The following is a 16412-nucleotide window of genomic DNA, read 5'->3' as shown; positions in this document are numbered from 1 at the left end:
TTATTTATTACCAATTATTTATATAACAATATAGGATTAATATTTTGTCAGGAGCCAATTAACCTATCAGTATATTTTTGGAGTACCCAGCGGAAACCCACACAAGCATGGTGAGAACATACAACTCCACTTGTAAACCTGCAAAGATTCTCCAGTGTAAATAAAGAATGGTTTAACAATATCTAATATCTGACAATCAGAATATAACAATATCTACTCTGTGTGATTTCTCTGATGCCTATAAAGAGTTGATTTATGTGTAAAACATTTCCCACACTCAGAGCATGGAAATGGCCTCTCACCCGTGTGAGTTCTCTGATGTATAACAAGATAAGATTTCTGTGTAAAACATTTCCCACACTCAGGACATGGAAATGGTTTCTCACCTGTGTGATATCTCTGATGTGTAACAAGATATGATTTCTGTGTAAAACATTTCCCACACTCAGAGCATGGAAATGGTTTCTCACCTGTGTGACTTTTCTGATGTCTACGAAGTTCTGATTTCTGTGTAAAACATTTCCCACACTCAGGGCATGGAAATGATTTCTCAACTGTGTGTCTTCTCTGATGGATAACAAGATCTGATTTCTGTGTAAAACATTTCCCACACTCAGGGCATGGGAATTGCTTCTCACCTGTGTGACTTCTCTGATGGATAACAAGATGTGATTTCTGTGTAAAACACTTCCCACACTGAGAGCATGGAAATGGTTTCTCACCTGTGTGACTTCTCTGATGTGTAACAAGAACTGATTTGTATGTAAAACATTTCCCACACTCAGGGCATGGAAATGATTTCTCAACTGTGTGTCTTCTCTGATGGATAACAAGATCTGATTTGTATGTAAAACATTTCCCACACTCAGAGCATGGAAATGATTTCTCACCTTTGTGACTTTTCTGATGTGTAACAAGAGTCAATTTCTGTGAAAAACGTTTCCCACACTCAGGGCATGGAAATGGTTTCTCACCTGTGTGAGTTCTCAGATGTATAACAAGCTTTGATTTCCGTGTAAAATATTTCCCACATTCAGAACATGGAAATGGCCATTCACCCGTGTGATGTTTCTGATGCATAACAAGAGTTGATTTGTCTATAAAACATTTCCCACATTCAGAGCATGGAAATGGCCTCTCACCTGTATGACGTCTCTGATGTCTAAAAAGCTGTGATTTGTATGTAAAACATTTGCCACACTCAGAACATGGAACTGGTCTACGTGCCTTAGCTGGCTGCTGGGTAATAGGCTTTTTATTCTGATTAAAACATTTGTCATCTATAGAAGAGGGAAATACTTTATCTACTCTAAGAGCTGCGATAGATGCACCAGGAGAACATTCCTCATTATTAGCAGGATTAGGTGATACATCTGCACTGTGAGGTACAGGGTGTATAATTGGGGTAATGGGGTTCTCTCTTGGAGAATCTTCTTTGATGTCATTATCTTCTATTTCACAATCTGGAGTTAAAATTAGATTTTCCCTTGAGATATTCCTGCTGTTACCTCCATCTGCTGGGAATAAAATAAATATATGACTGATGCCCCATAAATTTCATTTTTCAATAAAGACTTATCAAAGCTTCTTATATCACCATGAAACTATAAAGGTACAAAGTAAAACTCATCACCTGACATTTTATGCTGCGTTATACATAGAGCAGGGATTACAGCATTATTACAATCATTTGTGCTGGAATTTACTCTGTAACATGACAGCAACATGTGGTGATAATACAGCTATAACATGTGCTGTAATATATCAGACCGGTGTTTATATAAAATTGCAGCAGAAATGTGTGAGAATAATACGGGTGACTCCAGGCTTGTAGGAAAGATGCACAATATCCAGGAGAACTGTACCTGCAGCAATGCAGAGGTGTCACCATCTCTCTATACTACTGTGATTAGCTATACCGCCATGGTGTACTGTGATTAGCTGTACCGCCATGGTGTACTGTGATTAGCTGTACCGCCATGGTGTACTGTGATTAGCTGTACCGCCATGGTGTACTGTGATTAGCTGTACCGCCATGGTGCAAAGTGATTAGCAGTACCGCCATGGTGTACCGTGATTAGCTGTTCCGCCATGGTGTACTGTGATTAGCTGTACCGCCATGGTGTACCGTGATTAGCTGTACCGCCATGGTGCACCGTGATTAGCTGTACCGCCATGGTGCACCGTGATTAGCTGTACCGCCATGGTGCACCGTGATTAGCTGTACCGCCATGGTGCACCGTGATTAGCTGTACCGCCATGGTGCACCGTGATTAGCTGTATCGCCATGGTGCACCGTGATTAGCTGTATCGCCATGGTGCACCGTGATTAGCTGTACCGCCATGGTGCACCGTGATTAGCTGTACCGCCATGGTGCACCGTGATTAGCTGTACCGCCATGGTGCACCGTGATTAGCTGTACCGCCATGGTGCACTGTGATTAGCTGTACCGCCATGGTGTGCTGTGATTAGCTGTACCGCCATGGTGTGCTGTGATTAGCTGTACCGCCATGGTGTGCTGTGATTAGCTGTACCGCCATGGAGTGCTGTGATCAGCTGTATCGCCATGGTGTACTGTGATTAGCTGTACCGCCATGGTGTACTGTGATTAGCTGTACCACCATGGTGTACTGTGATTAGCTGTACCACCATGGTGTAGGGTCCTTCTTTGTTGGTTTTCCCACAGGGGACACTGGACAGTGTAAAGATGAGTTTTTATGGTGAGAAAATAGTGAGATGTTAAATTGCATAAATTCAACAAAAAATGTCCCAGACCACTCTCAAAAATGGGACCTTATGTCTGTCTAAGGAACGTAACAATAATAACAAGACTGGTCATCCTCTAGTACCAGAGCACACTATGCATAATGTACAGTCCCTGGTCTGCTATAGCTCTTAGAGGCGTGTGTATAATGTACAGTCCCTGGTCCGCTATTGCTCTCAGAGGCGTGTGTATAATGTACAGTCCCTGGTCCGCTATTGCTCTCAGAGGCATGTGCATAATGTACAGTCCCTGGTCTGCTATAGCTCTCAGAGGCGTGTGTATAATGTACAGTCCCTGGTCCGCTATTGCTCTCAGAGGCATGTGCATAATGTACAGTCCCTGGTCCGCTATTGCTCTCAGAGGCGTGTGCATAATGTACAGTCCCTGGTCCGCTATTGCTCTCAGAGGCGTGTGCATAATGTACAGTCCCTGGTCCGCTATAGCTCTCAGAGGCGTGTGTATAATGTACAGTCCCTGGTCCGCTATAGCTCTCAGAGGCATGTGTATAATGTACAGTCCCTGGTCCGCTATTGCTCTCAGAGGCGTGTGCATAATGTACAGTCCCTGGTCCGCTATTGCTCTCAGAGGCATGTGTATAATGTACAGTCCCTGGTCCGCTATTGCTCTCAGAGGCATGTGTATAATGTACAGTCCCTGGTCCGCTATTGCTCTCAGAGGCATGTGCATAATGTACAGTCCCTGGTCCGCTATAGCTCTCATAGGCATGTGCAAAGACCGTACAAAATGTAGAAGGAATGAGAGAATTTATACATCTACACCCTACTCAGGACAGGTCTCCAATGATTACTCAGAGTTATTTTCCTCCAGCTCTGACAAATGACCTTTCTACCTTCCTCCCACGGCACAGGCCGGCCCTTATCCTGTATGATGACATTTATACCTTCCTCCCACGGCACAGGCCGGCCCTTATCCTGTATGACATTTATACCTTCCTCCCACGGCACAGGCCGGGCCTTATTCAGTATGATGACCTTTATACCTTCCTCCCACGGCACAGGCCGGCCCTTATCCTGTATGATGACATTTATACCTTCCTCCCATGGCACAGGCCGGCCCTTATCCTGTATGATGACATTTATACCTTCCTCCCACGGCACAGGCCGGCCCTTATCCTGTATGATGACATTTATACCTTCCTCCCACGGCACAGGCCGGCCCTTATTCAGTATGATGACCTTTCTACCTTCCTCCCACGGCACAGGCCGGCCCTTATCCAGTATGATCACATTTATACCTTCCTCCCACGGCACAGGCCGGCCCTTATCCAGTATGATCACATTTATACCTTCCTCCCACGGCACAGGCCGGCCCTTATCCAGTATGATGACATTTATACCTTCCTCCCACGGCACAGGCCGGCCCTTATCCAGTATGATGACATTTATACCTACCTCCCACGGCACAGGCCGGCCCTTATCCAGTATGATGACATTTATACCTTCCTCCCACGGCACAGGCCGGCCCTTATTCAGTATGATGACATTTATACCTACCTCCCACGGCACAGGCCGGCCCTTATCCAGTATGATGACATTTATACCTTCCTCCCACGGTACAGGCCGGCCCTTATCCAGTATGATGACCTTTATACCTTCCTCCCATGGCACAGGCCGGCCCTTATCCAGTATGATCACATTTATACCTTCCTCCCACGGCACAGGCCGGCCCTTATCCTTTATGATGACATTTATACCTTCCTCCCACGGCACAGGCCGGCCCTTATCCTGTATGATGACATTTATACCTACCTCCCACGGCACAGGCCGGCCCTTATCCAGTATGATGACATTTATACCTTCCTCCCACGGCACAGGCCGGCCCTTATTCAGTATGATGACATTTATACCTACCTCCCACGGCACAGGCCGGCCCTTATCCAGTATGATGACATTTATACCTTCCTCCCACGGCACAGGCCGACCCTTATTCAGTATGATGACATTTATACCTTCCTCCCACGGCACAGGCCGGCCCTTATCCTGTATGATGACCTTCATACCTTCCTCCCACGGCACAGGCCGGCCCTTATCCTGTATGATGACCTTTTTCTTTGTTCTGACTCATGTGAAAGTCCTCTATCAGATACCAAAGACCTGATCCATTTCCTTCCCCAGAATGGACAGAGTATCTAAAATTAAATTGCAAGCAGCCACTCTGCCTCCAAAGGACAGCTTACACATACATTCAGTTTCTGCCCCACTTGATACCCGTCATTCACATGGATAGGATCACTGCACTGCAACAATCAATGGCAGCTTTCAAATATCCCCATGTGGGAAAACAATTGGTGTAGTCAACTGCCTCCAGCAATATGGGTAGTCTATTATGGTGTTATGAGTTGTCAGCGTGGCTCATCATTTCAGCAGGTTCCGGTCCCGCCAGTTGCTGAGCGACTGAGACACCGGGTGGCCGCAGGGCACTCTGGGTCTGAATTTACTTGACAGCCAGGGCCTGGGTGTACGTGCCTTTACGCACATGCTATTATCATTAGAGGGGCTGGTCCTCTCCTCAGCTGGAGATTGGTTCATACTCTTATTACCCAGGCAGTGCTGCACTTCCACACCGGTGAAAGCTTATACCTCAGTGTTAATGCCTGGTCCATTCCATGTGTATCGTTCTGGTCTCCTGCTCTGCATATGCCCAGACGTGTCTGTTTCCAGTTTACTACGTTCTTGTGGAACTTTAATTATTGTTTCTACCAACTGCAAGTACTACCAAATCTACACAGTGATCTCTATGTGCACCCACAGGAAGCATCCTGAGAGGCAAAGGTATCAAATTCATAGAACCTTAGAAAGGTCTGGACAGAAGACCACATGGCCGCCTTGCAAAGCTGAATAGCCCTGCGCCACAGCGAGCTGCCCACGAGGGACAGACAGACCGAGTAAAATGAGCAGTTACAGAAGGCGGAACAGGAAGGCCTTCCTGAGTGTAAGCTTCAGAGATTGTCATACGAAGCCATCTGGCCAATGTCTGCTTATTGGCTGGCCATCCCTTCTTATGAAATCCGTAGAGCACAAACAAGGATTCTGATTTCCAAAAGGCACTGGTACGGTCCACATAAATTCTGAGGGCACGTACCACATGCGAGCCCTCACCTGCCAAGAGGCCTGGAGATTGGAAGGTTGGGACTATAATTTCCTCATTAATGTGGAAACTAGAAACAACCTTCAGAATGAACTCAGTCCGAAGCACCGCCCTGTCCTGGGGAAAAATCAGAACGGGGGCACGACAGGAGAGCGTCCCTAACTCTGACACTTTCCTGGCGGAAGCTATGGCCAGAAGAAAAAGAGTCTTCGCAGTCATCCACTTGAGGTCCACCCAGTCCAAGCGTTCAAATGGAGGGCCCGAAGGACCACAGCCAAGTTCCAAAGAGCCACCGGAGGGACAAAGGGAGGCTGAATCCGGAGGACACCCTGCATGAGTGTGCGAATATCCGGAAAAGGAGCAATCCTTCATTGAGACCAAACTGACAGGGCAGAGACATGTAACTTCAGTGAGGCTAAGCGGAGACAGAGATCCAATCCTGCTTGGAGGAAAGCCAAAACTCTAGGCATCCAAAACACTAGAGGATCGTAGCCTCTGGGACGACACCACTGAAAATAGGTATGCCACACTCTGTGGTAGATGCGAGCAGATGCTGGCTTCCGTGCTCTGAGCATAGTGTTTACTACAGAGCTGGAAAATCCTTTGGACCTTAGGAGAGATCTCTCAAGAGCTACACAAAATTTCTGGACCCATTCACATGGCTGGGAGATGACCTTCTGCCCAAGTTAAAATGCGTGACACTCCGTCATTGCTCCCCAACTTCGAGTACCTCCTTGATGGTTGATGTAAGCCACGGTTGTGGCGTTGTCTGACTGAACTTGCACGGGTTTCCCATGAAGTATGTGTCTGGCCAGCTAGAGGGCATTCAAAACAGCCCAAAGTTTCAATATGTTGATTGCAAGAGCAGATTCAACCACAGTCCAACGACCCTGAAAAGGGTGCAGACCAGTTGGTGCGCACCAACCCCGGAGACTGGCATCCATTGTCAGGATCACCCAGTCCGGGATCCAAAAGTGGGATCCCCTGGTGAGATGATCCGTCTACAACCACCAGAACAGGGACAGACGCACCTCTGGAGAGAGCACCATCATCTGTGTCTTTATCCGATGGGGCAAACTGTCCCACCTGGAGAGGATCAGTCTTTGCAGAGGCCTGGAATGAAACTGAGCATATTCCACCAAGTCAAATTTCGACACCATGGACCCCAGAACCTGCATCGAAGTGGATCAACACCCGGCGACTGTGGAGACATCTGCATACTCGCATCTGGAAACTGGAGATCTTGTCTGCCGTCAGAAAGATCCTCTGCTGTTGAGAATCGAACAGGGCTCCCAGATGGAGCATTCTCTGGGATGGAGTCAGGGATGACTTTTTCCAATTGAATAACCATCCATGTGTTTGAAAAACAGAAATCGTTAGCTGCAGATGGTGTTAGAGTACTACTGGAGACCTACTAACAACAGGAGATTGTCCAGGTATGGAAGCAGTCGGACACCCTGTCCCCGCAGATGGGCCGCCATGATAGCCATAACTTTGGTAAACATCCGAGGTGCAGTAGACAGGCCAAAAGGCAGAATCCAAACTGGCAATGTTGTTGCTGTATAGCAAACCGGACATAACGCTGGTGAGAGGAAGCAATCGGTACATCTAGGTGCGCGTCCTGAATATCCAGCGACACCATAAAATCCTCAGGTTCCATAGCCAGAATGATGGAACAATATGAGATATGGTAAGAACTTACCCTTGTTATCGCTATTTCTACGAAGTCCATAGGGTTCCACAGGATACCTTGGGGTATAGGTGTGACGTCAGTCGCAGGGCACCAAAGAGTTAAGCTTTCAGCCTCCCAGGATGCACTAGGTCCCCCTCCTATACCCCGCCCCCGGGCCAAGGCACCTCAGTTAGTTACCAAGCCATAGGCCGGAGGAGGAGAAGGAAGAGAGAGAACAAAGATCTGGACACATACAAGAATCACATTCTCACCAGAGGGAGACGGAAAACCGGTGACCAGAGCAAAGCCCATCTGCAGCACAGGTGCGACAGGGCGGGAGTCCTGTGGAACCCTATGGACTTCGTAGAAATAGAGATAACAAGGGTAAGTTCTTACCATATCTCATATTTTCTACTTCAGGGTCCATAGGGTATCCACAGGATACCTTGGGGATGTCCCAAAGCAGAATCCTTTAAGGGTGGGGACGCTCCTGTGCAGAAAGGAGAATCCGCCGCCCGAAGGAAGCATCCTGAGAGGCGAAGGTGTCAAACCTGTAATACCTCACGAAGGTATGGACAGAAGACCACGTAGCAGCCTTGCAGATCTGAACTGCCGAGGCACCACGTCGAGCTGCCCACGAAGGACCCACAGACTTCATGAAGATAAGCTTCAGAAATAGCCATACGGATCCAGGCTGCCAAAGTTTGCTTTGAAGCAGGCCAACCCTTTTTACGGAAGCCAAAGAGGACAAACAAAGCGTCCGACTTCCTAAACGAAGAAGTGCGGTCAACATAAGTCCTTAAGGCCCGCACAACATCCAAAGAGGCCTCACCCACGGAAAGACCCGGTGAGTTAAAGGCCGGAACAACTATTTCCTCGTTAATATGAAACTGGGAAACAACTTTGGGAAGAAACTCGGGCCGAGTGCGGAGCACTGCCCTGTTCCCATAAAAAACCAAGAAAGGGGTCTACAAGAAAGAGCCCCTAACTCAGAAACACGTCTGGCCGAAGCAATGGCCAGAAGGAAAACAGTCTTAGCTGTTAGCCATTTAAGATCCACTGAGCCCAGTGGTTCAAACGGCGGTCCTTGGAGAGCCCTCAGGACCACAGCCAAATCCCAAGGCGCCACAGGTGGAACAAAGGGCGGCTGAATGCGGAGAACACCCTGCATAAAGGTGCGCACATCCGGGATTGTAGCAATCCTACGGTGAAACCAGACAGATAGGGCCGAAACCTGTACCTTCAAAGAAGCAAGGCGAAGCCCATGATCTAGTCCCGCTTGCAGGAAGGCGAGAATCCGAGACAGACGAAACTCCCGCGGTGCATAACCTCTCGGTCGACACCACTGGAAGAACGTATGCCACACGCGATGGTATATCCTCGCGGAAGACGGTTTCCGAGCTCGCAACATGGTACGCACCACAGAGCTGGAAAACCCCCGGGACCTCAGCATGGCCGTCTCAACAGCCACGCTGTCAAAGACAGCCGAGTCAGGTCCGGGTGAAGGCAAGGACCCTGAGACAGAAGGTCCGGTCGTAGCGGCAACCGCAGAGGAATGTCCACGGACAGACCCTGAAGGTCTGAGAACCAGTGCCGTCTGGGCCACGCGGGAGCTATCAACAGGAGCGTCCCTCCTTCCTGTTTGAATTTCCGGATTACCCGTGGAAGAAGGGAGACCGGAGGGAACAGGTATGCGAACCGGAACGTCCACCGGACGGACAGAGCATCCACCAGAGACGCCCCTTCGTCTCTTGTGCGAGACCCGTACACCGGCAACTTGTTGTTGTGCCGGGACGCCATGAGGTCGATTTCTGGAAGACCCCACCTGTCCACCAGTAGTTGAAAAACGTCCGGGTGCAGGGACCATTCCCCCGGATGAACGTCCTGGCGACTTAGAAAGTCCGCCTCCCAATTGAGCACTCCCGGGATGAAGACCGCTGATATGGCCGGAAGATTGCGCTCCGCCCAAACCAGGATCCGAGAGACCTCTACGAGAGCCGCCCGACTGCGAGTTCCTCCTTGCCTGTTTATGTAGGCCACGGTGGTAGCGTTGTCCGACTGGACCTGCACCGGGCGACCCTGGAGAAACCGCTGTGCCTGCTGGAGAGCATTGAAGACCGCACGGAGTTCCAAGATATTTATTGGAAGCTCCGCTTCTGTCGGCGTCCACCTGCCCTGGAACAAGTGTGGACCCGAAACTGCTCCCCAGCCCCGAAGACTGGCGTCCGTTGTCAACAGGACCCAATTTGGAACCCAGAACGGACGTCCCTTGTTGAGGTGGGTCGTCTGTAACCACCACGTAAGGGACAGGCGAACCTCCTGGGTGAGCACAATCGTCTGGGACTTCAGAGACTGAGTCAGCCCGTTCCACTTGGACAGGATCAGGTGCTGCAGAGGTCTGGAGTGAAACTGGGCGTATTCCACCATGTCGAACACCGACACCATGGAGCCCAGTAACCTCATCGCCGAGTGTAAGGACACCCGGCGGCTGTGCAGACAACTGCGCACCCTTGACTGTAAAGCAGAGATCTTGTCCTCCGTCACGAAGATCCTTTGCTGTCCCGAGTCCAATAAGGCTCCAAGATGCAGAATCCTCCGAGACGGGATTAGAGTGGACTTCTGCCAGTTGATTAGCCAGCCGTGCCGTTGCAGCAGTGCAATGGTCAGGTCCAAGTGGCGTAACAGGAGCTCTGGAGATCCTGCCACCAATAACAGGTCGTCCAAATACGGCAACATGCGGACTCCCTGCAGCCGCAGAGAAGCCGCCATGACCGCCATCACCTTGGTGAAAACACGTGGTGCTGTTGCCAGGCCAAAAGGTAACGCCCGAAACTGGAAGTGGTCGCTGCTGATTGCGAACCTGAGGAACTGTTGATGGCGCCAAAGAATAGGGACATGCAGGTAAGCGTCCTGTATGTCCAATGACACCAAGTAGTCCCCAGGTTCCAGCGCCAGAATGATGGACCGTAGGGTCTCCATCCGAAACTTCGGGACCCGCAAAGACTTGTTGAGTGCTTTGAGGTTGAGAATCGGACGATATGACCCATTGGGTTTCTGTACCAAAAATAGATTTGAATAGAAACCCTGGCCCCTCTGGGAGAATGGAACCGCCACTATAACTCCAGCCTGGAGCATAGTGTGCAATACCTTCCGCAGCTCCGTAGCCTTGTTCCGGTCTGATGGGAGACCCGTGGTGAAGAAGCGAGCCGGGGGTCTGTGCCGGAAGGAGAGGGCGTATCCGTGAGAAACCACCTCCAGAACCCAAGTGTCTGTCGTAGTGGTCGACCAACACTGGGCGAACTGTAGCAGGCGGCCTCCCACCCTGGGATCCCCCAAAGGGAGGCCCGGACCGTCAGGCCGCAGGCTTGTCATCTGGCTTGGGGGCCGGACGTCTGGTACTCCATGCCTGCTTCCGGGGCTTGACCGATTTCTTAGGGCCAGCCTGTCGAGGAAACGACTGTGGTTTGGGCCTGCCCTGGGCCCTAGATGACCGAAAGGACGATGGTCCCGAACCAGAAGGAGCAGCGGCCGACGGGAGACAGGCAGATTTGGCTGCCGCCAGCGTGGCCACAATCTTATCCAGATCCGGACCGAAGAGAACTTCTCCGGTAAACGGCAACGCTTCCAGACCTTTCTTGGAATCTGCGTCCGCCTTCCAGGATCGCAGCCACAAGGTGCGACGAGCAGCTACCGCTGCTGAAGAAATTCTAGACACCAGAGTACTAATGTCTAGAGCCGCCTCGTTGATGTAGGTGGCCGAATCACGGAGATTGCCAATCAACTCCGCCTGATCGGCCGGACAGTCGGATTCAAAAGAAGCCTCTAATGAATCCGCCCAGCGCTCCATCGCTCTGGCAACCCAGCAAATGGCCATAGCCGGCCGTGCTGCCCCCCCTGCAAGGGAATAAGCGGACTTCAGGCAGATTTCTACCTTGCGGTCCGTAGCATCCTTAAGGGAGGACATGGATGGCATCGGCAATGTGGCACTACGGACAAGACGGGTCACGTGAGAATCCACCTGTGGAGGGGATTCCCACTTCGCAAAATAATTATCCGCGAACGGATAAGCCACCGCCAGGCGTCTCTGCGGCTGGTATCTTTTGCCAGGTTGTTTCCACGCCTCCTCTAAATGGTCCACCAACTGACCCGAAAGAGGAAAGACTGTGGCATCGCCCTTCACATCTTTGAAAAAGGCATACTTAGATTTAGCCGCTGGGGGAACTTCGTCCTCAATCACCAAGGCTGTGCGGACCGCCCGAATAAGTCCAGGAATATATACTTTGGACTTAGCATCAGCGTCCTTAGTATGGAGAGGTTCCTGATCGTAAGGATCTAGAATCTCCCCATCATCAGACGTCCCTTCGTCATCCTCATAAGGAGCGGACAGAGACGCCACCGGCCTTTTATGAGACCGCATCACAGACTCCCCTTGCAACACATCCGACAAGTGCTGTACAGAACTCGTCAGGGAGTTAACCCACGCTGGCTCCTGAGAACCCGGGAGCGGGGAAATAGGGAGACTGTGGGGTACCACCAATTGTTGTGGGAACCCCTGCATGGGTGACGACACCACAGACTGCTGGGACAAACCCATCGGAGTAAACGCGGGCTGCGGAGCTAACTGGCCCACTAAAGCTGTTAACGCCTGAGCGAAACAAGCCCAGGGCGGCTCCTGTACCGGTGCTGTAACCGTAATAGGCCGCGCCATGGACAAACACTGCCGGCAAAGGCCCTCCGCGCTACCCTCCCCCTCCGCTAACGGTACTTTGCACGTGGTACACTGTAGCCGGAGGGGAAAATCACTTTCAGACATGATGGCACCACGTATGTGACCTCTCTCACCAATTAAGTATTAAATAGGCGAGAGACCACCCTGCAGCACCGCACCGCAAGGGCTTTAGCAGAAAGAACAGGGACAGTAATAAAGCTGACAGTTTAGATGAAGAAAAGATTACAGGCAGCAGCGCTAGCACAGTCACATACAATGCAGAGAAATAACAATTCCTGCACTAACAGCGCTGATCACTCAACTACACAGACACAGGGCCTGGTAGGACACAGCGCTGCATACACAGACCTGACCACAGCGGAGGAGAGGTATGCGGGGGGACCCAGACCACGATGCTTCCGTCCAGCGCTTCCAGCAGCGTTCACCATGCGTTCTGGAGAAGATGGCCACCGAGGAGCAGAGAGGAGGCTGGCCTGGGGGAGGAGCGCTGCCACAGGACCAGTCGGCAGCATGCAGAGAGGGCTGTGTGCAGCGGGGGAGGCGCCGGCTGTGAGACAGGGAATGCGCGCTCCCCTGGCATGCATTTAACCCCTGGGACGCCGCAGCGCTACCGCTCTGCTGCGGTCCGCTGTCCCAGGGGGTAGTGGAAGCGCAGGTTGGTCGCCTGGCTCCACGCTGCAGCCAGTCCCCAGGGAGCCCCCTGCCTGGGGACTTAGGACCATGTGATCAGCGGGGACCCACCGCGGGACCCCGCTGCTTACCTCTGTCCCCCTTGAATCCGGCCATGGTCCGGAGCATCTGGGGTCACCGCTAGCTGTGACCCCAGACGCCCACCAGCATCCCCGGATCAGTACCGGCGTTCTGGTACCGGCGGGGTGTAGGGAAGACAGCATGGACGTCAGGACTGACTGTCCATGCTGTACATCCAGTTGTGCAGCCACAGCTGCATGAAGAATAAGCTTCAGGGGCTCTTCTAGCCCCCACTCCAACAGGTGCACCCGACTCCGGCCGGGCACCAAACTAAACTGAGGTGCCTTGGCCCGGGGGCGGGGTATAGGAGGGGGACCTAGTGCATCCTGGGAGGCTGAAAGCTTAACTCTTTGGTGCCCTGCGACTGACGTCACACCTATACCCCAAGGTATCCTGTGGATACCCTATGGACCCTGAAGTAGAAATAGGGTTTCCATTCTGAATCGAGGCACCCTGAGGTATTTGTTCAGGGATTTGAGATTGAGGATAGGCCGATGGGATCAGTTTGGCTTCTGAACAAGAGAGTAGAGTAATAACCTGCCCCCCTCTGAGATGACGGGACCGGTAGTATGACCCCTGCTTGGAGCAAGACCTTGTCCTTGTCTGAAGAAGAGCCTGTGCAAAAAAATTGGTGGGGAGGCCTTCTGCGAAATGAGAGGACATATCCCTGAGAGACCACTTCTTTTACCCAAGTGTCAGTGGTGGTTTGACACCAGCACTGAGCGAACTGAAGAAGACGGCCTCCCACCCTGGGATCCCCAAGGGGAGGTCTGTCCTGTCAGGCTGAGGGCTTATCCTCGGACTTGGAAACCGGATGTCTTGTACTCCAGGCCTGCTTCTTGGGCTTGGCAGTCTTTTTGGGGACTCACCGCCTGGGGAAAATTTGTCCTTTAGGCTTTCCCTGGGGCTGAAAGGACCAAAAGGATGAGGCCCGTGGCCTTGTAGCAGTAGATGCTGAAGGCAGAAAAGCGGACTTAGCAGCTGCTAGCGCGTCAACAATCTTGTCCAAGTCAGGTCCGAACAAGATTTCACCATTATAAGGCAAGCATTCTAATCCCTTCTTAGAATCAGCGTCTGCCCTCCACGAGCGCAGCCACAAGGAACGGCAAGCTGACACAGCAACAGCCGAGATTCTGGAAGTGAAGAGACTTCCACCCAAAGCAGCTTCTCCTAAGTATGCAGCTGCATCACAGAGGTTACCCACCAGCGTCACCTGATTTCTGGAAGCATCTGTAGTAAAAGAGTCATCAAGGGAGTCTGCCAAAGATTCCATAGCATTGGCAACCCATGAGATAGCCCCGGGGAGCTGCTCCTGAAAGAGTAAATAGCTTTCAGGCACACTTTCACCTTCCTATCCGTAGGATCTTTTAGAGAAGAAATGGAGGGCATAGGTAGTGTAGCACTCTTAATTAAGCGCGTAACATGAGAATCCACCGCAGGAGGTAATTCATACTTAGTACAGTGTTCCTCTGGGAAAGGGTAACAGTAGGCCAGGCGTCTCTGAGGCTGGTATCGCTTCCCAGGCGATTGCCATGCCACCGCCATATGATCCACTAGCTGATCTGATATAGGAAATTCTGCAGAAGTAACCTTTATTTCTTTGATCAGAGCATGTCTGGACCGAGGAGCTGGTTGTTCTTCCTCAATGACTAGGACAGAACGGACAGCTCATATGAGAGAAGGAATATTTACCTTAGACCTCGTATCCACCTCCTGCGGAGGGGAGCCAGAGTCAGAGGCATCCACAATTTCTCCGTCATCCGATGACATCTCAGACTCAGGGCCTGATTCAGACCCATTCGCTAGCAAGCGTTCACTCGTACCTAGCGAAGTTTTGCAATATGCGCATGCATCGCAGTGCGCGAACCAATCCGAGCGATCAGGAAGCGTACACTCGCTGCACTTAAGACAGCCCAGCAGAGTGAGTGACAGGAGAGACCGTTTGTAGGTGGTGACAGGGGCAGGCCACTACTAACGGGGGAGTGGAGGCGTGCTTGAGAACTTCACAGCCGTTTCAGAGGCGTGCATAATTAAAAGGCAGCGTCATAGTGCATGTCACTTGGTGGGATTTCACTCTGAAGTGCTCGCAGTGCTTGTGGTAGTGTATAGTCAACCACAAGCGCTGTGTTCGCATCCGATGGTTACATACACTTCCTGGAGATGACGTGCACAAGTGGGCGTCTGCATACACAAAGTGATCGCACGCCAAGACTTAGTAGGGGTGCTTATGCCTTGTGATCGTCTGCCTTGCTGGGTGTGAGCCAGATTTGCATACGCTTTAAACGAGCGGGTCTGAATCAGGACCTCAGTTCGTAGTGTGGACTGAGATGATGGCATATGACGTTAAGGAGCTTTAAGGGGTTCTTCACCCTGCAACATGGCCTGGAAGGCAGTAGAGGTGGCCGCCAGGGCTCTGCACTGAGGTAGCAAGAGTATCTACTCATGGTGGAGGTACATGCATGGCTATAACCTGTTGAGGCAATCCCTGTAAGGGAATAACAGATTGCTGTGGGAACCCCGTAGGGGGGAAAACAGCTGGTACTGCAAACGGGCCACAATGGATGTCCTGACCTGAACAAAGGAAGCCCAAGGGGGCTCCTGCATGGTGACTGAGACATTAGAAGGGCCTGGTGGAATATAATACTTCACACATAATCCATCCTGTACCATCTCCCCCAGCACATGACCTGCATGATAACAGTATGGGCGCAGGAATTGGCACATTATCATCACTTTCAGACAAAGTGGCAGAGAATAAAGCACACAATATGGCACTGAGTATAATGTAACCCCTGAGTAAATCTGATACCAGAAGGTAAACAAAATACTGCTCCTGACTGATGATTTAGGAAAGCTGCAGGAACACAAGCTTAAATATGGCACAGCGCAACACACACAGTATGTGACAAACCACACAAATATATATATAAATAAATGTGAGGTATCAGAAACACCCTGACAGCACCTTGTACTGTTAGGGCATTAGAGAGAAAGAAAAGGTATAGTAATATGCTGACAGTGTAGAGAAACCCAGACAGACAGCGCTAGCACAAGTCACATACGATGCAGAAATAACCTGCAAAATGGTGCTAAAAATCAACTACGCAAACTCATTGTCTGGTAGGCTATAGTGCTACATACGCTGACCAGGGGTGAGGTATGTAGGGGGACATCCTGAGAGAGCTGCGACTTGCCACTGAAAGAAAATGGCCACCGGAGAGCTCAGAGGGGGCGTGTCCAGAGGAGAGCAGCTCAGTGAAGCCAGACCTCGCAGGAAAGGTGTGCTGAGCTGAGGAGCCGCTTAAACATGGGAGCTTCCTCCTCTGCCTAGTGATTAACCCCTGGGATGCTGGTTCCCGCACCAATGGTGTCCCTGATGGTCTAAAGG

The 16412-nt window shown here is 51.0% G+C and overlaps 2 protein-coding genes across 2 annotated transcripts in view; one reads left to right on the top strand and one right to left on the bottom strand.

Annotated features, from left to right (window-relative positions):
* Window positions 1-16412, bottom strand: part of LOC148451068 (uncharacterized) — a 260573-nt gene that overhangs the window by 43460 nt on the left and 200701 nt on the right. The window contains exons 9-10 of the mRNA XM_088462325.1: window positions 9923-9933; window positions 218-1162 (exon numbers count right to left, since the gene is read on the bottom strand). Of these exons, the coding sequence (XP_088318451.1) occupies window positions 218-1162; window positions 9923-9933 (956 nt within the window). The remainder of the gene's footprint in view (window positions 1-217; window positions 1163-9922; window positions 9934-16412) is intronic.
* LOC148451070 (uncharacterized) overlaps window positions 1-16412 on the top strand; it is a 78868-nt gene that overhangs the window by 23810 nt on the left and 38646 nt on the right. The window contains exon 8 of the mRNA XM_088462326.1: window positions 9268-9283. Within this exon, the coding sequence (XP_088318452.1) occupies window positions 9268-9283 (16 nt within the window). The remainder of the gene's footprint in view (window positions 1-9267; window positions 9284-16412) is intronic.

The sequence above is a fragment of the Taudactylus pleione genome, unplaced genomic scaffold, assembly GCF_031769625.1.
Source record: "Taudactylus pleione unplaced genomic scaffold, aTauple2 ptg001186l, whole genome shotgun sequence".
Taxonomy (NCBI): Eukaryota; Metazoa; Chordata; class Amphibia; order Anura; family Myobatrachidae; genus Taudactylus; species Taudactylus pleione.
This window is presented reverse-complemented; position numbering and strand designations above follow the sequence as displayed.